Source organism: Solea solea, chromosome 12, assembly GCF_958295425.1.
Source record: "Solea solea chromosome 12, fSolSol10.1, whole genome shotgun sequence".
In the NCBI taxonomy this organism is placed as follows: Eukaryota; Metazoa; Chordata; class Actinopteri; order Pleuronectiformes; family Soleidae; genus Solea; species Solea solea.
The window spans coordinates 16,686,201-16,710,225 of NC_081145.1; the positions used below are offsets into that span (position 1 = coordinate 16,686,201).

General features: G+C 40.0%; 1 protein-coding gene across 2 annotated transcripts; it reads right to left on the reverse strand.

The window, feature by feature from the left end:
• Nucleotides 1-2,352: 2,352 nt before the first annotated feature.
• LOC131470264 (calcium-independent phospholipase A2-gamma-like) lies at nt 2,353-22,859 on the reverse strand. 2 transcript variants are annotated; one of them, XM_058645973.1, is made up of 10 exons: nt 22,581-22,859; nt 21,000-22,089; nt 19,458-19,607; nt 17,976-18,127; nt 17,555-17,649; nt 16,477-16,648; nt 15,619-15,676; nt 15,071-15,265; nt 6,870-7,065; nt 2,353-4,019 (listed from the first exon to the last, which is right to left on the reverse strand). In XM_058645973.1, the coding sequence occupies exons 2-10, from the start codon at nt 21,894-21,896 to the stop codon at nt 3,742-3,744; spliced, it is 2,193 nt and encodes a 730-aa protein (XP_058501956.1). In that variant the 5' UTR covers nt 21,897-22,089; nt 22,581-22,859; the 3' UTR covers nt 2,353-3,741. The 2 variants fall into 2 exon arrangements, with proteins under 2 accessions (XP_058501956.1, XP_058501955.1); XM_058645972.1 differs by having other exon boundaries at nt 21,000-22,261.
• Between the last annotated feature and the right edge of the window lie 1,166 nt (nt 22,860-24,025).

The following is a 24,025-nucleotide window of genomic DNA, read 5'->3' on the forward strand; positions in this document are numbered from 1 at the left end:
CATATATATATTTAAAAAAAACAAGCACATCAGAGAGAAGACACTGTCTCAAGGAGTCCTCTGATTCCTCTGCTGAGACACAAAGCTTTTACACAGGGAATCATGGCTATTGTTCAGGGGAGACACAGTTATCACTTGACCTGTTTTATTTGCTGATTCACTGTTATCTCTTTATTCCTTGCAGAGAAGAGTGGAAAACACATGCACCAGCAGCAGGAGCAAGCAAACCATAAAATGGTCTGGTTCCCATCAGAGATGATGATTTAATAACAGATCAGCAGGCTCACAGTCCAAATTTACATCAAATCACTTCAGTATAAAACATCATCAGTGTAGCCAGCGTATTACAACTACCATCTAGTAGTAATAAACTCTAAGTATAGACTGCAATAAACGCAGTAATTCTTTGTTAATTTGCCGCAGTATTTCCAACTCAAAATGCATCTTCATCTCAGCATCAGCCATTTGCCCCGAAACTAATTGTGTGCTAATGAGCTGTGTGTGTGTTCACTGCTGCTACTAAATATGAGGTGTAACTGAGTGAAAGCCACCCCGAGGATGAACAGTTGTTACCGAACAGCAACTTGTTAAAAAACCCTGTCGAGATTTGTTTCCCAAGATTTGAGACATGTTTATATTCAGAGAGTGGAAGTTTGGCCAAAGGTGCCAAAGAAATCAAATTAGTGATGTGATCACTGCTGGGGGACAAGTCCATGAGTCAGATCTGTTTACATCGGGAGGGGATGCATTTCCTCTCCCAGTCTGCTGTTTAATTACATTACATGTTCTCTATATTGAGTGGGTGCAGCCATTACATGACTGCCTAACCATGTTAACACGCAGGGGGGCAGAAGCACAAAACACGGCAGTTTAGAGAATACAAGCAGCATTACAATACAGAGCACCTGAGTTTTAATAAGACTGGAACTATTTATTATGATTATTATGCTTGTGTCACAAACCGTGGCAGTTTATTCTCTGTTCACTGAGGAGTACACTAATTAAATTAAGGAAAATTCTCTCTGTTAACAAGTGAAAACGCGGCCATTGTTCATACAATACCATTAACAAATTCTCCCTTAACCTGCAGTTAAATGGAAGGTGTTAAATGGCCACGTCTTATGATTAAACCTTCCCTCACCTCTCCATCAGAGCTCTGAGTCAGAGAAGGAAAATAATGGACCACATTAAAAAAGGAGAAGAGTTTGAAAGTTAAGACAATCAGCTCCAGTGCTTATATAAAGAGAAGATGGAGGGGGATATGTGATGGAGGACGTATTACCTCCAAATCTGAGGATGTACGAAGAACTGCTCTGCACTGCAAAAGTAATACACAGCCTCTAAAACATAAATAAAAACACCCAAACTCTTTATAGCCTCCGAAAAACCTTTAATGCACTGGAAAATCCTTTTTTTCATTTCTTCGGGAATCATATCTATAAGCAGGTTGTTTACTTTAAACACTGGGCCAGACTCAGTCACGACAGCACTGCAGAGAATGGAATCATTAAAAATGTGCTGTGCCCCCACTCATCTACTATGTAAGTTGCATGTAAGTTCCAAATGAGTGAGCCTAAATATCAAATCAGTGGATTACAAGAGATTAGACAATGCTAGTTAGTTATTCTCATGTCTTGCTGGATGTAAATCCAAATAATGGTATTAAAAAGATCCATTTAATTGATTTAAAATAAAACCAGCATATCAAGAGAACAGGTTTCATGATCTCCTTGATCATATGTTGTGTTCATACATAGAATATAGGAGACATTTAATGTCCACTTGTTTTTTTTGTAAACTCCAGATACCCAGTCCCCTGCTGATGTGGTTTGTTGTGTTCTCCACCTTCTGAGGCCATCTGTGTGTTGTCAAGCATGTGAACAGTTGCTGAAGAGCTGTGTCAGTGTTTATGCTGGAGGGAGATGTGATCCATCACTGGCCAGGGCTCTTACACAGGTGTCTGAGCACAGCCTTGCACAGTCATCTCATCTCATTTCCCCGTCGTTTTTTTAAAATGATGGACAGCTCAGGGACGGGCCTTCAAATGATCGCCCCCTTAAAAACATATATCGCTAACCTTGCTCACAAAATAGAAGGAAAACACACATCAGCAAACAGTATATCTGAGTGAGAACAAAGACAGACTCTGACATTTCCACATTTGCCTGTGGCTGTAACTTCATTAATCAGAATGTGTTGTTGCTAATCCAGTCAAGCACCTTGAAAATTGAGGACTAGATCTAACAGATGTTACCAACTTAATAATCACAAATGCCTTCTGCCTGAGATAATTGTGATCTGAGCTCACAATCAAGCTAATATTCATTTATTACGAGACAAGAGGCAGCGAAGTTCAGTGACGGGTTTTTAATAACAATGTCGAGCAGCCTTCACACAGCACCAACAGGAGAACAGTGGAATTACATTCGTCCGGTTAATACCTGTGTCCATTTTGCCTCAGGTCCTCTGGGACCAGCTGTACAGTACTTGAACATGGAGTCATCGCGAGATGACCATAACGAGTGCATTTTTTTTTTTACAGGATCATTTTCAGACATTGCAAATCAATAAGCACATATTTTTAAGTCAGTCGTAAAATCTGTATGACATCTACACACAGTACAGTAAAGTCATGCAGAAGTTCAAGGTCCTATGGGTGAGAGAAGCTTTGGAGAAGATGTGTGACAGGAAAACAGAATGTGCGTATCTATAAAGTCAAACAATCAAATCAATTCCAACAACTGAACTAAAACACTTTGAGGCTAAAATAACATAAAAGTACACACTCATAGCAGCAAGGTGCCGTTAGGAATATAATCATCAGTTATATATATATATATATATATGTGCGATTCATATTTATTCATTATTATTTATTATTATTATTATTATTATTATTATTATTATTATTATTATTTACCATTCCAGGTGAATAAAAAGTAAATACTCAAGTAAATTCTACTAGCGTACATTTTTTGCCACTGTAGGACCAATCACAAGATAAGTGACTGGTCTGTGTTTGTAAAATAGAACATGCATTTACAGGATAAAGTTATGCTTCAAGTTGGCCCTAATTCACAAATATTACAACTAAATAATATACAATTACAGAGTTGACCAGCTGCCGTGTTTTTATTATTACAACTGATAAATGTCTGATTCACCCTGATTAGTTTATAAAATGTTATCTCTTCACATTCTCATATTGTAGTTTTACACGTCGGCCTCTTGAGTCGCACAAACCTTGTTTGAATAAAACATAATGTGAGCGATTTACATTGTATAGTATATTGTTCTTCGTGAATGTTTTAAATGACAGCAAATGTTCAAACAAGCAAAGTGAATAGTTACTGTAGATTGTTACAGTATTCTGCTTTACAATTTAGTGACAGGACTCAGGGAAATATAGTAATAACAACATATAGCCTAGCTGGCTTTTCCATCAATTTCTAGCATTTTCGCTGAGCTAAGCTACCTTCTTACTCACTGTGCAGACAGGAACATGGTATTGATCTTGTCATCTAACTTTAGACACTGAAATGAATATGGGAATAGCCCCAAAATGTCAAACTATTCCTTTGGATACATTTACACATGAGGCTGATAGTGTATCGTCATTTGATTGCACCTAATATATGTGTGCATTCACATCAGCAATGATGGCACACTAATCATGATAGCTATACATAATTAGAAGAAAGACAGCATTTCCATGCGAGGTAAAAGTGGTTTGTGTTGGACCTACAGTTTAGAGGACTTAACAGAGAGTCCATTATACATGTCGACCTTCAGCCTTGCCCAGTCTTCCATTTTCTGGATGGAGCTTTTCTCCCTGGAGAGGATGCGAGTCACCTTTTTAAGCTTCTCTTCATTCCTCTCCAGGTAGCGGACGCCCTCGGCCTGCAGCAGGTTGAGCTTCTCATGGCGGCTTTCGTCCATAGAAACATCTTCGCTCACGTAAGGATTGAAGCGGAAATAAGTGTTGGGAGGGAGGAAGGTGTCGAGCATGGTGTGAACCTCTGTAGGAGGAAGCAAGAGAGTTCAGAGTGAGGCAGAGAAAACAAAATCATGATTGAAGACAATCTCAACACTTTAATATGTACAAACATATCACATATTGTGTTAGGGGAGAATAGGGCAAAGCTTGTCTGTCAACACAGTGACAGCATTACATGTGTTCCAGAGTCAGAGCTTCAGGCTGAAAGTGAGAGGTAATAACAAGTGAAAATGTCATGGTTTGTTCGTCACGGCTCTTTTCATCTGACAGATTTAAAAACATACAACAGAGAAATGCAAACAAAGAGGCAGCTGGTAACAATATTAGGGTAAATATGGGGTGACTGATTTTCACCGTGTGTTCCCACAGTGGTTCAACAGTGCAGGACTCCTAAACATATTACCAAGCATGCAGAGGGGTTTTATTGGAGAAAAATCTCTAAATTAATGAGTTTGACTAAATTATAATGATATTAATTCAAATGAAATGAAATGTAATACTTAATACCAAGCTACTAAAGTGGTGTTTCGTTGCTTGCCCTGGTTTAAAGACAGTTCAATTGATAATCAGGCATCTTTTGTTGCCCCTGTAATTTAAGCAGGTCATGGAAAATGGTAAAAGGTGCAAAGGTGAGTGATAAACTGCCCAAAGTAAAGACTGAAAATGTAAACTGAATAGAAGAGAGGCAGTTGGTCACAAAGACTCAGCACAGCAAACTGTTACTACACTCACTGATGCATTATTCAGTCCTGTGTGCTGTAGAGGTACAACTGTGTAAGGATATCTGAGAAGTGAACACCAGCTAAAAAAAAAAAAGAAGGCACAGACCCACAATTGACCAAAACATTAAGAAGGGAACTCATTTTGAAGTTCTGAGGCCAAATGTCTAGACACAGCCACAATGATGGTGATTTGTTTCTACAGTCCCCTCCAGACGTATTGGAACACTGAGGCCATTCCCTTTATTTTTTGCTGTACAATGAAAACATTTAAGTTAAGACCAAGAGTAGACAATCAATGTAATGTAATGACACACCTGGGCGACAAAAAACACCTGTTAGTCACATGTCCCCAATGCTTTTAAAAGCCTTTTATTCATCCTTTGATGTCAAATCCAAATGTTTTCAGTGTACGGCAAAAATAAAGGAATTCACTGCCTTACTCTTCCAATACTTATGGCGGGGACTGTGCTTTGTTAAAGTCTCACTAACACAAGACAAGTTGTAGAGAGTTTGAGCTGCAGCTGCAGCTGCAATCAGCTTTTTGTCTGTTTTTTTTTTATTCTTGAGTTAAGAAGGTCATGAAATTCCCTTGGTGAATAATAAACACCTTCTGATTCGTTGCACTGCAACAACGTTGAGCCTTATTTAGTTTCCCCTTGAATTCTAGCTGAGTTTGTTGAGCTTAGCGAGGGGCAAAGGGCCGCAAAGCCTGGTCAAATTCACATTACACATTGTTGGGTGTAAGAAATGTGCAGCAGCCGTCGCTTTCTTTGCCTGTATGTGGAGATACCGTACGTCTACAACTGCTGCTCTTGCTTTCCTTTTCTGAAGATGGTGATATGACAAAACACTGAACAAGTCTGACAAACAGCTCCACATTTTAGAGAACCTAATTTGAGGGCAGCCATACATGACTGAGTTAACAGCAAAAGTTAAAAGCTTGTTTCACACCATTACAACTGCAGTTTAAATCTAAAGCCCCATAAGATCTGTCTTATCTGTCCATAACAACAAAACAAGCTCCACTAATACAGACTAAAACAAAGGAAGAGGATGGGGCAGGGATGGGGGATTTAAAAAAAAAAAGAGGAGAAAATCTGCAACAAACATGCTCGCTAATCTGCTGTTTCTAAATAACATAGTTCTCTGAAAAGCCTGAGAGAGCTTAATCCCGAACACAGGAGGAGCAAGTACAGAAGAGCATCTAGGTCACAGCAGCGGCAACACAGCACAGCAGACGTGTCTGTGTCCAGAGGTGATAAAGATTCACAATGGGATGTATCCAGAACAAAGGCAGAGTGTATTTCAGTATTTCTGCACTAATGTACAAATATAATCCCTTTCAAATGATCCAGTCTTTAAGACCCCAATCAGACCTGATATTAACGTGATCCGATCACAGCCAGATTGTGGTAAGAATGACTCTTGGCATTGAAACGCATCCTAGACACTGGACGTGTGATCCTGTGATCACATATCATCAGATGTGAGCTTCCCTGCCCCTTTCTTTACTGACATCATGACTGTTTGGGAAAATAAAATTATGTTTTGAAAGAGTCTGACTGTTAAAAAATAAAATAATAAATGAAATAAATGATAATTATCGTAAAAAAATAATGTGAAACTACCGCTGATCAAATGACGTCACCTGAGGAGGTGGTCTCTTGTCTGCCGTTGTCCAGCGGAGGGATTGCGTTCATGCAGCTCCAAAATGTAGAAAAAAGCTTCCTCAAACAAACAGCCTCTGTACAGTATGTGGTTTCTGTGATCAGATCTGAGGATGCATTAAGGAAACTTAATGCATGCCTATTCAAACTTGTACTTGGTGCTATCTCGCTGTGATCGGCTGACAGAGGGTGGATGTTAGTTCCAAGTCTGAAAGGGGTCTAATTGTTGACTGTAAATAAAGATGGACGATGTGCATCAAGTATGTAACTCAACCCAATCAGAAACACTAAGAGAACTACCTAAAATGACAGAAAACCCCTTTAGGAAAAGTTTATTTGATCAGCAAAACAACGCAAGATTATATAATTTTTAATCAAGAAAGAATATCTATTCTATTTCCTATTTTCATGTGGCAGACAATAAAGATGCAGTTAGGTCAAACACGTGTACAGTTTTCAGTCTGGTCAACTTCTGTCACTTACCCTCGGTGTCTGTGGCGCTGCTGATGACGTTGGTGAGTTTTGCTTTGAGACTTGTGTAGGTGGAGCTGTTCTTGCCAAGGTTTTCAAAGCGACCTGTGCCGAGTGAGACCACACACTCCAAGGGCACGTTAGGCCACAAACAATTACACTCATGGATAGCCAGCGCAGTGGGGTTGTTAATCAGCAGTCCACCATCCTGTGCACAAAACAGAGGAAGTGTTATGTCAGAGACTCCATTTACAGGCTTTCAATGCTGTTATAAGCCAAGACCACAGTTCTGGTGAAACCATGTAAGTGGGATTTGAAACCTAAAACCATTCATGGATTTTAACACTTGATGGATGAATTTTTTTAAAGCATCCAAAGAAACAAAAAGAAGGAACCAATTTAGGATTCCAGAGCAGCTTGTACAGAGCTAAATGCTTTTTTCTTTTGTCTTTTTTTATTTCTCTCACAGTTTCAGTCATAAGGCCTTTGATTTCGAACAAACCACCCAGGAGTGCTTTTGCTTTGGATCCATAGTCTACCCAAGGCGATGGGGGCAGTAACTGTTGAGGCTGTGGGGAGTGTTGAATAGACATGAGGCTGAGGGGCCGCAGGGCTGCGAGCTGGCAGCAGGATCAAACACACAGGGGCCAGCGCTCATTAAAGAAGCCAGGCTGGGGGGGTGGGAGTTGCAAGGCCCCAAGGGTCCTGGGACACTCCAGTGGGAAGTGTGCTTGTTTATGTGACTGTGTGTGTGTGTGTGTGTGTGCGAGCACATGTTTGATAGAAAGCTCATGCCTGCTTGGTGTCTGCATACAATATTGTGGATATGCCTTTCTGCCAGCATATGTCACATGGCTTCATATACATTAATGCTTGGTGAGGAGGGGGAGGGGAGGGACTCATCTTTGCAGTGCACAGCAGCGTTGCAGCCTAATGACTATTCCATACAAATGTCTGAGAGCACATGGAGAATATGACGGCTGCCTACAAAGGCAAAGGTCTGCTAATCATCCAGGAAAATGAAATATTACATCATCAATCCAAAGGCCAGGCAAATGAAATGGCAGAGGAAATTTACTATCGCAGTCAGACTGGCGGCACTGTATCAAATAACAGATCCCATTATGGCAGGTGATTTGCAAATGACTGGTCACTTTTTCTATAGCAGTTCTCCAGGAAAACAGTGGCTGCGTTTAAATGTTAATTTTTGCTTTGTAGAGGGGAATAAAGCATTGGAGTAGAGCTGCAACAATTCAGTGATTAATCAATCAACATGAAAAAGAAATCTGCAACTATTTCAATAATTCATGAACCATTAAATTGTTGGTTGAACGGGACTTTTGAAAATGAGCAGCATGGGAATTTTTTAATGGCATTTCCAAATTAATCAATCACAAAAATGGTTATAAGTTACAGCTTTATATTGGACACATTTTGATCCGAGGATTCAACTACAGTAGCAAAGTTATTATAGCTCATTCAGAGGAGTAAACGTGTATAGCAAATGGTGTGTCGATCCATTTAGTAGATAAACAGTACATTGTTATAGGTATAAAGATTTGTATAAAACACTTAACCTCATATGTTTAGTGAATAAGAGCTTTAAGCCTGAACCTTCACTCACTAAACTATTTGTGGTTTCATTTTCTGAACTTCGTGGAAATTATGGCAACAGCCTGGGTCCAGTTATGAGTTCTTTGTGCTGATAGCTGGGGGCAAGTTTCACAGGCACAGTGACTGGTCTTGCACACAGAGCCAAAGCATGAAACATTAGAGGCCGACTGCACAATGCTCCTGTGAGCTGGGAGCTGAATACTATAACTTGTCTCCATCTCTGTGCACCTGCTTGGGCAATTCAGAGATGGTAGTTAAAGTTGCACCCTTGGAGAAAAGCCTGTTTTTTGGCAGTGGGGAAGATTTGTGGCACCGCTGGACGACTGGTAGGATTTCTTTGTGTGTGGCAGTGAGAAGTTTTTGGGGAATTAATTATTTAGGAGCTACTATACTGTAAATTGTATCCATCATTTTTTCCCCCACAACTGTCAAGACACATAACAAGCCTCCTTGACAGAGGAAGTAGCATTCTCAAAATACAGCGAGGACAGTTTGACAGATGCTGAAGCTGCAGTTGTGAAGCCTGGACTCTTTAAAAGCCAATTTTCAGTGAAATATAAACTTTTAGTCCACTGACATGGATGAAGACTTACAGTACTGTGCAAAAGAATTAGGCCATCATTAGATCTGGCATTTTAGCAATGCTATAATATGATTGTGCTATAATAAGTTTCTCAATCATTTTGTTGGAACACAATTTCTCAGACAAAAACAGCTTCTACAGGTTTAAGTGTCAAGTATTTCCTGTAAAAAATTCCATGTCGAAAAATATCTGCTGTGATGTCGGGTTTATTCAAAACATGCTTGAGCATGACATACAAATGTTGTACGAGTTATACTCATTAAGACCAACTTTCAGTCACATCAGTCCAATCCAAATGTCAATGCCAGTGTTTGAACTAAAAACAACAAAGCTGGGTTTTTGCACAGGACTGTAAGTTACAAACAAGAATCTACAAACGAGCATGAACAAAATGACCAATCTCAAGTAGTCTGTTAAATACTCAGCATGATGCGGAGGAAAGATCACTTCAATTAAGGATTTATTGTACTTGTATTCATGATCTCACATTAAAAGAAACAGCCACCTGTCAATTTGTTAATGACCTCAACTGAATTTTGAATGAAAAGCTTAACAATTTCCTCTGACAACATTTCATGATTCAGGTGAAACCCAATTGACCCAGAGGATCAGAGCCTGTCAGGCCTTGCCTTTTCCATTTAGGGTCTAATGGCTGATTCACCAATGAGGTTCATATTTTTCCTCTTTGCAAACAAAGCAGGTTCTCAACTAATTAGGGCATCTAAGCCTAAGGGACCATGTTTCACATCTTCAGATGGCCAATTAAACCGAAACATGGCTTTAAAATGTACAAGTTCTTATGACGTATTCTGAAAATAAAATACTCCATCATATAAGCCGTGATAAAAGAAAAAGAAAAAAAATTCAGATATGCACAATTTATACATCGCTGACACTGCAATTGTCATTAACTTCTGGGAGCTTATCTTCATTGTGCCAGTTTAGGCTGTCATAGAGGGGGAGTTCTGATTTGAATAGGAAAGAGGTACTATCGTCATGATCAGTGAAAGTCATTTCACGCCCCAGTGTATGTCAGCTTCCATTAGCTGGGACAACAAACTTCATCCTCTGCATTCAGCCTGTGTGTCTCTGTAACTCTCTCTTTCTATGTCTAACCACTCGGTACAAGCCTCAGTGCTGCCTTGTGCAAGTGCCATTATGAGCAGCCAAAATACAGCACTTGCTTAAATCTAAATGAGGCTAGCTTTCAAGATACATCTGCTGTATCTTTCACATCGGCCCCAATGAGCAGCTGTAGTCATTACGATTTCTTCTTTGACTCTTTTGACAGGGCTGGACTGAGGGGCACTGAGCTCTGTCATAATTTATTATGAGGCTCTGCCAACGAGAGCCGCTTCCCCCAAATGATTAATTAGGTAAGCATTACATAAATCATAGACATCTGACTATGCCTGTCACAATCACCACTCTATTTTTTCCAGAGATGGTCACTCAATCAGTGAAGTGCATAATTAGGCCAAACTCTAGTGAATTCTCAATACATGAAACACAAGACAGCGTCTTTTATGTGCAAAATGCAGGAATTGATTCACACGGAATCATTTCAAACATAAATCTTCTCAGTGAGGAAAATTAATTGCACAAAACGCTTCCAATTCACAAAGAGGTTGAAACTGTTGCCAGCACAGATAAGACAGAGAATGTGAGTGTGGTGGGGTGTCACTCTTAAGTGGCGTCCAGGTCAAGTCAGAGGTCTTCATGCCTTATTATGTGATTACATCGACCACTTCTCCTCTTTGCCTCTCTTTCTTCGTAAAACCCCACAGGTCACATAGGGAGTTAAGCCATCTTCCCAGGCTGTCAACAGAGGATGCATCCATGTGTGCAAGTGCCTATGTTGCCCCGGGCAGAAAAAGATCTATTGCACACACACACAGTTACCTTCTCACACATACAACCTACATACATATGGCACATTCATGACCACACACATGTTCCAGCAGTGCTGATACAATAAGTCACCTCTTCCAGCGGCAGCCATTAAGGTTGAACTGTGACAAATGTGGCAGTTATGTGAAGGGCTGCAGAAAACCCTGCATATTTTCTATGACTAGAATTTTCTTCTGTTTTAAATGACAGGCATTGTGTGTTAATACTATTATTGCAGTCTAAACTTATATTCTTACTGGACTATACTTGTCATATTATTATTTTATTAGTATGCATATACTGTATTGATGCATAGTTAGGCCTATCATTTATTATTTAACGCTGTCTATCATAAGAAGTCATCTATTGGACATTTTAAAGTTAATCTCTATGGTGTGCTGCTCTAGCCAGGGAATCTAATCAGGAGCCACTGCAGAGATAGTGGTATTAAGTGTGGTGCATTCACTGTGGGCAGAAAAGGGTGTTAGAGACAAAAGGAAGATTCAGAAAAGCTTAAAACTGACTCATGTGAGAGTCAGTCTGAACAGTCAGTGGATGCACCAAAAACACAAGCAGGGGCCCCTGTGCAGTTACTGTAAATGTTTTCACATCTGTTCAAAACAAAAAAAAATCCACAGAAAACAGGTAATGCGACGCTAACAGAATTCATATATTCGAGTGTATACTCAAGTGACAAAGTGCTTGAGTCTGTTTATGAAGAGGAAGCTGTCAGCAGCAGGGCTCATAAGTCTGAGCTCCATCCTCCAACAGCCACTGGGCTGAGCACTCAGGGCTTAACTCCAGAAGAGAGAGCTGGGATGAAGAAGTGGGTAAAAGCTGAGCTTTATCTTCTCTGCATGTCTACTCTCTGGATCCTCCACCTCTCACTTCTCTGCTGTGGTGCCAAGTTTGTAAGTTATGACCAGTAACTTCACCTAAAGTGCCCTTTACATTGGGGAAAAGGATAAGAGGAAAATAGAAAGTTGAGAAGCTTATGCTTTCTTATACTTCACTTTTAAAATGGTGTTTCATTATGTGATACTCCAAGGATTCTTCCTCTTGTAGCCACATTTAAGGACTTCTTAGATACATGTATGACTCATTCCATCAGCCATTCATTAGTGACAAATAAGTATGGGACTCCTGATGTTACCTCCTCCATTTCTGGCTGTGATAAATGTTTCTGGTGAGCGTCATGGGGCTCTCAAGAGCTTGCACTGGGGTGGTTGCCCATTGATCCAATACATCCCATTAAATGTTGGCAGAGGTGGGCACAAAACATGCCCCCACTCTTCTCCAACATCTCAGGACACCATGGCAACTAGGCTGAAAAGATTGGGCCCTCCTCACCATTCCACGCATGCCCTGACAACCAGTGTGAAATGCCTTTAGTCTTTACTTCTGTGTTCATTAGAGTAGAGATAACTGCAAGAGTCTTAATGTGGAACATGTGCCTCCTCTCTCCCTTCACCCCCCTCCCTCTTTTGCTCTTGTTCTCCCCTCACTGAGGCATCCCCTCCATGGCTACGGTTGCGAGTGTGAGGCTTTGATAACACCATGGCTGCTCTGCTTCAAAGGTCTTACTCCAAGTTACAATTTCCCCAGTGTGCTCAATCTGAATCGAAAGTTCTGTGTCCGTCAGACAGACGTCTGCTGCAGCCTGTAGAATCACAGAAATATCAATGAACAATCACAACTGTCTTGAAATCCTGCTTGAAAATTCAAGCATTCGTTCAGCACATGGCATGGCGACTCTCATGCGCTCGCAACACAAAGGAGTGATTGATTGTGGCTGAAATGAAATAGAAAACTGTGGGCGTTTGTGGAAAACAGCGAGATGACTCGCTCTTTAGGGAATCCTAACATCACACAGACAGCATGTTATGCTCACGAACGGCTTCAAATAGCCAGTGAATATAGTCATTTGGTTGGGTGGCACTTCTATTCAAACTAGTCAGAGGTTCACAATGCGAGTGACGTGGTTGTGACCTGAATGAAGCTGGATAATAAAAGGAAATCACTGTACCGTAACACGTGCTTGGACTTCATACTATATTCCTTCATCCAATTATATTTTAATGTTTAAAAACGAATCGAATATATCTTATAGAAGTATATACTGTACATCGTGACTTGCATTTGTGTTTGTTTTAATGCTGAAAACTGTGTCGTGTCTAGTTTGTATAGTTTTTAATAGATACCGATATAGAACCTGACAGGTTTTGTCAACACTTGAATCATCTAAACTTTTCACCTTTCTCTGACTGAATTTCCATGGTTTTGGAATGTTACAGAAAATTTGAAATCATGGAGAAGAAGAAGAAGTTGGAAGAAGCTAGAAAATAATTGAGGCAGTTCAAGCCCAAGGAGAATAGAACAACACAAGTGCTGGCAAAGTGAAATCCGTCTCAAAAACAAAAGGGTGCAAAAGGGTGCAAAAGGGGAACAAATGAGCTCAAGTTCAAATCGCACAGAAAATATGAAGCTATTTTTCATTTGAAAGTTTCTTCTGAAAGAAGGTAAAATAACAACACACCAGTAACTGATTTTATGTCAAATGCATTAAATATATTTAACGCATTGTTATTAAACTAGTGATGGCGTCTCATCTCGCAGTACGAGGCTTTCAGCCGATGCAGTAGCAACTAGTAATTAGATTTATCTGTCTTTTCCATCCAACAAGGAAGATGTAGCAGTCTTACAGTGATGTGTACAGCTGTGTGACGAGGGAGGTGCTTCACTGGGATAATTTATTCATCTCGGATAAGGACAAGGCCTGCTCAACGGCAGACTGGGGAAATCTCCCACCACAGGTGTGTTTCTTTTCCCCATCAGCCAGTCTCTTTCATTCTCTCCTCCTGCACTTCCCCGATTCACCTACACCACTAACACAACATCCAATTAATTAAGCTTGTCAACATGGGACATTTACTTTGATGCAAACACTTGCATTTGTGCCACATGTTGACTTTGACAGTCTCTATGGCACATCTGTGATTTGAATATCAATTCAAGGAGATTCTGAGATGTGGAAGCAAAGGTATGTGAAACATCATGATCATATGAGAAAGCCAACATGATAATGTTGTGGTCCCTATGCCGACGTGTAACCACTCTTTAGGAGGTAAATAACATCTAGATGCTTGTTTTCCAAAAACATATGTGGTATCTTACTGTCTCCCCTGCTCTCTGACCAAGCCCCTGCATAAAAGGTAAAGAGCAGACATACATATTGATTCATCGTAAAATGGTAGAGTGGACTGCCGGTTTGTTATGCTACTGCTGCTAATGCATACCCGTTCAGTGGTGATTTAAGTGCGTCTCACAGTGACTCTACTAACTCCTTTCAAAATGTAAGTGACTGGAAATAAACACTCACAGGAAAGAAATTGAAATCCTTCCTCCCTCCTCTTTGCTGTGCAAGGGATTTTTCTCATTAGGCTTCACAGAATCCTTCAGACTCTCCAGCATTGACAGCCTGTGCCACATTTAAATCCAGCAGACCAACAATAAGCCCCTGTATTTCTCTTGCAGAGGGGAGCAGAGCTGTGTGAATGTGTGGCAGGGTGTGGGAGCTTGAAACAATTGAATTATTAGTTTGAAATGTTGAAATAATAATGTAAGTACTAGAGCAGCTTTGCAGACATGCATGTTTCTTTCACTGACATGAAAATAGTCGTAAAGTGAATGTACACACACACACACACACAAACACTAACAAGACTTGACTATTTACTTGGTAACTTCAAACATGACTGGGAAAAAAACCAAAATCACCCACATCTTGGTCATAAGATCTATTTCTCCATCAAGGTTCAACTTTCTGTTGAATACTGACCAACATTTACTGATGTGCCAGCTCTTCTTAAAACAAGATCAATCAGTTTTGAGGGAAGCAAAGGAAAACAGCCCGCAGGGCTACATTCACATTTTGTAAAGGTGTCTTTGTTTTGTAATGGGGGTGATCTGAGCGCATGTAATCCACTACTGTGGGTCATATCACTTTACCTTTGCTGTGGCAAATACTAGCTAGTAGTATTTCAAATTTGGACTGTACCATTTAATTCTCAAGCATATCAAGTTTAAATCCACCAGCACCACTACACTCTTTTCTTTAGAGACTAACCTGATGGAGATCATTCCCCAAGGTGAACTCTTGAAAGTAGCCAGGGGCTGCTGACGTGGCTCGGATTGCCTGCCAAAGTTGGTGTTGGCAGCCTCCCAAGTAGTGTGAGCGAACCCCAGGTAGAAGGTTGTAGTTTCTGAACACATATGCCCTCAGAGGTGTGCCCCGATTTACAACGGTGCTCACCGCTGCCACCTACAGATACAGGAAAGTAATTTAGAGCAAGAGACAGCCATTTACATCTAAACAAATCTAAAATGCAATAACAATATCCAAACTGGCATATTGAAAGATCAGTGGAATATCATCTCTGAGTCTCAGGGGAGTCTGCTGAGATCTGAAATTCAATGTACTTCTTTAGCTCCACTGCCTTGTATGGATTTAGAGTGCGTTTTGCTTTCATGTATCTTGCAGAAAAATTCAAGACTGACATCAAGAAAATAGCTTAAAAAAAAGGAGTAAGATCTCTGTAAACAGGGTGAGGCAAAAGCCGACTGGTGAGTGCCACAGCAGATGGAGAAATAAGTCTGACCATCTTCCAAACTCACCTTGGGGCATTCAGGGTTTCTTGAAGTCTCCACCAGCAAGTGAGAACCCATTTTCTCTCTGTGAAAGGGAAGACAGAATGATGCTATTTTCCAGGATTGGGGAATTTTGGCTAGTAATCAAGAAATACAGTAAACATCTTGTGTACCAATTATTGCATTCTCTTTATGATCAGCATACTTATTTCAAAGAACCACTTTACTAGACTAAATGTTTTAGGCTGCTTACATCAACATAGAACTTTGTATAAACATTGTTTAACAGTGGTGGTTTTTGGTCTTTAATATGTTCATCCAAACTTCACAAAAGCAGCACTTGGTCAATAGTGATTTATGTATATGTATATGTATATGTATATATATATATATGTATATATATATATATATATATATATATATATATATATATATGTATATATATATATATATATATATATATATATATATATATATATATATATATATATATATATATATATATATATATATATAAATATAATAACTTGAAATGTTGAGTTTTAATATCTGAACATCAGTGACCATCACTGGGTTTTCCATGATTCATTACTCAGGCACGGCAGTGTAGCACAGACTTATCAAATGCATTGCTGGTTAAAAAGGCTTTAAGAAACAATGTTCAACTTTGACAATGGTCTATTCTATCCATCTATGCTAGTGTTTAGATTCATGGTACAAAAATGACTGTAATAATGAATTAATTATTGCCTCTCTGGGAATAAGAAGGGCATTTAAAAATAATTGGCATCATGGGTTTGGAGCTGCTTTATCACATTTTAATTTTACTCTAACAGGCTTAGACACAACCCCATCTCTGCCATTAATGATAAGAGGTTCACTGACTTGAGGAGCTTCTCCCAGGCTTCACTGTCATAGAAAGCATGGCTCCATCCCATCTTCACCGTGCCTACAATGACATTCTGCTTGAAAACATCTGAGCCCAGCTTTCGGTAGATGTCATCACACTCGCTCAGCGGGATTTGGAACACACCTAACATGAAGCCTAGGATAGCACCTGAGGGAAAAACACACAAACACACTAAGTGAGGGACAAAGGGACAGTGACTGGAATGATACAAAATAAAAGTCCCTATGTGTGGTAACAAACAGGATAATGGGTTGTATCTGTGTACAGGTAAGGTCATTGTTCTGATAAAGGTTTGAAATTGGTGCTGAAGCTAATTAATTAACACGTTTACATTGTGTTTGGATGAGCCACTCATAAGCATAGCACAGGATTAACATGATTGTATCACTGTGGGCAAAATACTTCTCTTCTACTCTCTGTCCATGATTAAGGATCCCTGACAAGATTAACAAGGCACAACGGTGCAGTCAATGCAAATTTGGGGGCTACCTGAATAATGTGGCTGATCAAAATGGACAGATGTGACCCAGATGGGTTAAAATGTGTGTACATAATTTGATCTCGCAGGGAAGTTACACGGTGCTTTGAAAATATTCAATCAATCTTAAAATAAAGCGTCTCCAACTGGTGATGATTAAGTCTGACAGGACTGATAGGAACTGAGGACAAACACAAGTTCCTGGTGGTAATTACAGTGCAGTGTGCTCTGAAAATAAAATGCTGTTTCTCAACCTGCTGTGAATTGAACTCAGAAAGGCAGCAGATGATATGACAGTGGTCCACAGCACCACCTTGTGGTAGATTTGTATAAAGGGAAGGAATTAATCTATCAGCTGACAATTCCTCAAACCAATTGCAGAGAAATATTAATAACTATCAGTTTCCTGGGCTAGAATGTTTGAAGTGTTTGACATTCAAGGGGGAACGTTGATCAAATGGAGGTCAAAATAAATACAAATGGATCAGTGTGTGATTAGTGCTGCCTTTCTACTCTGATAATCCGCATGCATGCACACATAGTGTACACATATTTAGGAAAGGAGGACAACATACCTGTGCTGACACCACAAATATAATCAAACAGTTTGTAAATGGGTTTGCCGGTCAGAGCTTCCAGCTTCTGTAGAGTCTGAAGTGCCAGAATCCCCCTGAAAGTTTAAAGTAAGACACACACATACAGAGAGAGCTAGTAAATCATGGCATCACAACCACAACACCCTGTTTTAAAGCTACAAACAAGTATAAGCTGATTGATTGAAGTATAACAAAGATATATGGGGCATTTATCCATTTACAGTTTCTGAAAAGTCATGATCTTAAACCACTAATAGTAGAAGCAGTGCAATACTTTTTTAACAAATCCTGGCATGTCCTTGGCAGCAGTAGATGCCATTAACTTCCACTTTGAACAGAGGTGGCGTCAATAATCAACATCTTACAATAAAGAGAGGAAAAAGGAGAGCCAAGGTCGTACCTTAAACCTCCTCCATCTATGGAAAGGATCCTTATGCCGCGGCCCTTAACGGGTTTGTGGTAGCCCACCAGAGCGAGTGCTTCTCTGACTGCTGCGCTCAGGCCTGGATCACTGGCCTGCTTCAGACGCAGGAGGCAAGGGATAACTTTCTCCTGAAGAACACATAAACTCACCATGTCAGCCAGAAGTGGCAAAGGAAATACACTGTCATTACACCATGATGGGGTCAAACTAGAACTGGCCAGTTAGGAAATCATGAAGCATTTACTGCAAGAATAAGATTTTAGTGCTAGTCTGGAAAGCAATTAGAAAATAATGCAAAGGAGAAGAGAGGAAAGGACATTTTATATTTGCAATTTCACAGAGTTATCACATAATAATAACATTGAAGCAAATGTTTTAAATCAATACAAATAGGAGAAGACAAATATTTGAAAATAAACAACATTTGGATGATGTATCTAAACATAAAGATATTAGCTACATTCACTAATTGTTTACTTCTACCTATTTTCTTGTTTCAGTGTTCCAAATTCCCTCTTGACAAACAACAGCATCCAACACCAGACAGATTTGAACCTAGATGTCCTAAAGTCACATATTCTTTTTAAAGAATTATAGTTATAAGAGAAAGTGTAACAATTTAAGTTAATCATCAAGTAAGTTTTTAACATCACAACAACCGGGTGATGCAAAGATAGTTTAAAAACATTCCTTGGACAGATACAGTAGCTAACTTCATCCTACAGGAACACACAGAGCACAAAATGCTTCATGAATAGCATGTCAGTCCCACTGTCTCTTTTACATTTGCTGGCGACTAGTTTTTGGAGAGTAATTTCTTCATTAATGTATTTCATCAAAGAAGGTTGTAATCCAATGTGAAATTAAAATGTGTCCGTCTATAAAACATGATCAGACTGAATAATGTGACTGGAATTTATATGTGAGCAACAACCTTCTTTTCTTAGATCAAGACTGAAGTGAGTATGAAATACTGATGTCAGTCAACACAATGATGCTGCCATTCACAAAGCTTTCAATATTATAATTTCACTGTGTGATATGTTGAGCATCACCCTGTACCCTGATTTTTCATGGAGGCTTAACCTTTTCCACACTTGTATATGGCTTTGTTTGTATTATTTTAAATGGGTTAATAGTAAATGATTTCCAGACACCACCACAGATTAGACTGAGAGATAAATGCAAGAGTACACAGTCTGCAACTTGTTGCTACAGCTGACAAAGTAACATTTAGGCTGGTGAAAAAAATGCCCAGCACAAGCATAAGGCTGTTATCTACATTCGTCACATTCCACAGCCATTCAGTCCAAATATAACAGGGTGACGTACGTGTAGTAAAATGTAAACACCATCTTTATACTACAAGCTTTAAACAAGCAGAGTACTATCACATGCTTAACTGACAAAGATGTAAGCTTTTGGAGCTTTTAATGGTAGCCTTTTGAGATTTCTCACCTTGACAGCAACAGCCCGAGTATCTGGAAACTCCAAGAGATGGTAGCTGAGGTCCTCCACCCTGCTGATGTAGACCCTTACATCTGATGCCCTCTGTAGGGCCTGGACCAGAGCCCGAGTCCGATTGTCCACACTCACCCTGGCAATGATCTGAGCCCAAACATATACATCCAGTTATGTCTCACTGTCAAACATCAGGAGGGACTCTAATTAAACTTTACAAGGTGTGGCTTATTAAAAAAACACCATTCGCATTTCTGCGACACTGTGACTACTTGGAATGAAACGTTCAAAGGTGTGGCACACAAATACTTTAGAGTAGTGAGTGGAGTAAGATATTTAGCTGCAATAGTGGGACTGACAGGAAGCTGTTGAAGCTGTAATCTCCCATAGTAAAATGAAAAAACTAAATAACTTGTCAACAAAACCTGTCAAGCTGAAACAATCCAGTCAAGATAAGATAAGATAGTCCTTCATTAGTCCCACAGTGGGGACATTTATATTGTCACAGCAGCAATAAAGAAAGATATTAACAATATAACTACAAAAAGTTAAAATAGAATGTAATCAGGTAATTTAACTACATGAATGTAAATATTTTGTGTAACATCTATTACTGGGCTTACAGTACAAACTCCTAAGAAATTAATAATCTGTACTATAACTATAAATAATATTTTCATTCATAATATCACTTTTAGTGTCAAAATTGTGCCTTTATATGTGCTGGTATACATAGTATGTAACAGATTAATGAAAAAGTAGCCACGATAATTGTTACTGCAAAATACCGTCAATGAGGACAAACATAACAAAGTACCTGGAACTAGTTTTTGTCACAGCTGATGCAGTGTTTTGCTTCTGAGTGGGTTATTTTTGAAAGCCAATTCCCAGAACTTGGGGATCATATCAGCATTACACATATAGAGTAGGAAGAGCTTTGGTCAGCGTGTGGCCTGTAGTCACCCAGCTATAGCATACCACAACAACTACCATGTATTTGCTCAAGCGTATGCAGATCGGATTTCACGTTTACCTCCGCCAAGTGTTAAAATGTTTTTAGCAGCTCTAGTTTATGGCTGTGTCTACATTCACTCACTCCGCTTTATCCTCAACATAAGGGTTGTCGGGGTGCTGGAGCCAATCCCAGCTGACATAGGAAAGGCAAGGGTAGGCAGGGTTACACCCTGGACAGGTCACCAGTCCATCACAGGGTCAACACACAGAGAGACAAACAACACTCTCACATTCAAACCTATAGTCAATTGTCCAATTAACCTTATCTGCAGGGGGGTTTTTTTGGAGGAAGACACACACATGGGAGGACATGAAAACTGCACACAGAGAGTGACAATGCTAGCCTACCCTCTGTCTACACTACAAACAAAAACATTTTTACAGAGCACACTATGATACTGACTTCTACTGCACATTTGTAACATAATGAAAGAAAAGGATACTAAAACAACATGTCTATGTCACAATCATAATCCGAAAAGAGAAATTATTTATAAATTAAACATTACTAAGTTGTCAACCTACCTTTTCCCTTTGAAGGAGAAGTTTTTTGGCTTTCTCCTCTGTTGCCTTCTGCACCACTGTAACTGTGGCCTCTACCTGTGTCACTGCTGCGTCCACAATCTTTTCCTCCACTGTAGCAGTTTTGGACTCTCCTGTCCTGAACTTGGGGACAAGGGGAGCAATGTAGCTTCCAACAAAGGCTTGCACAGTGGGAGATGAGTAGGAAAGGTAGTGTCCTAAACCTTTCTTAGAAGGAGGGGTAACTGGACCAGCAGCAGAGTCTCTTCTCACAGACATTGACCCTGGATCACTTGTTTGTTGGCCCTGAGAGGAAACAGGGGAACAGTCAACACTGTCCACTTTCTTGTCCTGAGTCTTTGTACTGCTGCCAAAGTATGAGTTGATATGATGGGCCAGGTAGTTGAAAGTTTCATCCAGGCTGACCGAAAAGGTGCTAGGATGGAAAAGTGCAGTAGTTTGTTTTGAAGTTGTGCTTTTCATGTTCTCACTGGCGCTTGATGAAGCTTTAAGCTCCTCTTCCCCCACGGAAGAGCTGGCTTTGACAGGAGGAACCACACGCTTAAGTTTTCTCTCCTTATGTCCATGGCCAGTCAGAACCGCAGCTGTGGAGGTAGTGGCATCCAATGCAGCGGCATCCAATGCAGCAGCAGAGGTAGGAGGAGAAGCAGTGACAGAAAGCACCGGCTTTGGTGCAGTAGATGTAGGAGGAGCAGCATTGCTAGGAGTATGTGCGATCACACTTTCCTCTGCATTTGGCTGTGGCTCAATGCTGACCTCAGCCTTAGTGAATGCCTTTGAAGAATTCGATTTTAGTCTGGTAATTTTGGAGAGAAGTTCTGTATGCGTCCCGCTCACAGCTTTCGAAACTGTGTCCAGTGTGTTCCTGACCCGTGACATTTGTTGGCTCAGACCAGCAGACCAACGTGAAGCTGATGTGTTCAAATACAAGGTGCTGGTGTGGAGATAGAGATGTTGCCGGGGTTGATGAGCTTTAAAGTTCCATCCTTTACGACCGCTGTTCCAAAAGTGACGAAACCCCTTCCACCTGAGACAGCCAGCCTTGGAGCAAACACGATGTTGTACATGAAGCCTACAGTGAGAGGTGGTACACAAGGTTGATTTGTGAGCATGCGTTTGCCACAGAAGAGCTCTGCTTATTTTCACCCAGGTATAGGGAGTCCACCTATGACACATTGTTTTGAGTCATAAGAGTTCATGACATCCAGAGAAAGATTAGGAATACGCTCTCCCTTTTCACTAACCTGGTGATGAACAAAAAGTGGCATGTACATGGAAAAAGATAGAAAGAAAGAAAGAAAACGATGAATATGACATGATATAAAAAGAAAAAAAACACAAACTGGTCCAACACTCTAAACAGACATTAATCCATTTTATTTACAAGTAAAACCGAAGTAAAAACTGGTCAAAAATGGGAAGAAAGCGAAACAGCGAATAACTAAAACTCACGCCAATCGATTTCAACATCAGCACTTAGCCGTTAGCTCAACACAGAATCAACACACCTAGCTGACTCGCTAGCTCAAATATAGGCCACTGGAAATAATATCATAAACCTACCCGTTTCCTTTAAAGTCTGTCACTGCGTCGCCATTGTTCGTGAAAGTCAACACAGACGTGTACAAAAACACTGGCGTAAACAATCAACCGACATGACTCTTTTCAAGAATGACGTGACGACGCTAGTCAAAAGAAAAACAACGATCACGTGACGTGAAGTCCATTGTGCTCTGCAATTGGTTAGTGAAGCTTGGCCCATGAAATGGAGTCTGCTGATTGGTTTAAGAATTCTCCGTGAATTTTGCCCGCTGTTTTTCCTCTTCCTCCTCCTTTCCTCCTCGACCTCCTCCTTCTTCAATGCAGTTCAAAGTTGTACCACCATAAACTGCCTGTACTTCGAGTGCGCAATCCATTCAGTGTTGAAGGTAATAGGGCATTGCAAAGCTCCTGGCCAACACCAGGGGTCACTATCGGTCAACTATTCTGCATTACAATTATTCATGTCATAGCACTCTGTACCTCTGTATGAAATAGTGATCTCACGGTGAAGAAGATGCAGTTTTAGTCTGGGTTGTCTTGGTTAATGTGGTAGGGAATTACTTACTGCTTCGATCTGTGCAAGGCAGATCACTGTTATTATTAAAATGATGGTGGGTAAAAGGAAACGTATTTAAAAATGTATACATAGCAGAAAAGGGGTTGAATGTAATGTACAAAGTTTTATGTGTTTGTGAATCATGTGAGTTGCTGTGCATGTCCAAGCCTCCCAAAATATGCTTTTTTTCCGAAGAAGAAAAAAGGGCCCAACATGCACCACCACACTGCTGTAACGTTGATTGTGTGCATAGACATGATAACAGTGCAGAGGCAGTACTTGTCAAAGAGGACAACTATGGTATAGTGGGAGTGCCTATGATTCCACTGAATGACCAGTAAATTGAAGGCTTTCTACATGATTATTTCTTCTTTGTTTGGGTTGGTAAAGATTGTTTGTCTCCTGGTACACTAAAATATTATTATTATATTGTGTCCAGCATGCAGTCAAGTGTATTATTTGATCTGATTTGCACCATAGCAGTTCAATAACCCTGCCAAAACCGCCCCTTTCAGAACGCTTGGTTTTGTGCCTGGTCCCTTTACATGCAAATGATACTTACTTCTGAACCATGTGACAAAAGTTGAACGCACATAGTTCACTTTATTAAATGTTCATGAGATACAGAGCTTTAGTGCCGGTTCCAATTTAACCCGGATAAATACAAACTAATACGCTTACATTAAAGTCTGTTTATGTTCCAAACCTTTTTCTTTGACATCATGGATGACAATGACATAATATTGGTTCTATTCACCTTCACCATATATCTATGTATATTTCTTCATAGAATCAAAGGCTGCGAGTATGTATGTATGTGTCACACAAAATATTTTGATTTTCTCCATAGTTACTGTTGTTGCGTCAAGGAAAAATAAGAGTTGTGTTCTTTGACGTAGTACGTCGTCAT

What these genes read in the sequence shown, in the direction of transcription:
- LOC131470264 (XM_058645972.1), bottom strand. Translation starts at nt 22,193, where the DNA reads ATGTGTCATAGGTGGACTCCCTATACCTGGGTGAAAATAAGCAGAGCT. An exon ending in TATTTGTGGTGTCAGCACAG is followed by an intron (nt 16,649 to 17,554) that starts GTATGTTGTCCT and finishes TTTTTCCCTCAG; the next exon opens with GTGCTATCCTAGGCTTCATG. An exon ending in CAGCGCCACAGACACCGAGG is followed by an intron (nt 4,020 to 6,869) that starts GTAAGTGACAGA and finishes TTCCTCCTACAG; the next exon opens with AGGTTCACACCATGCTCGAC.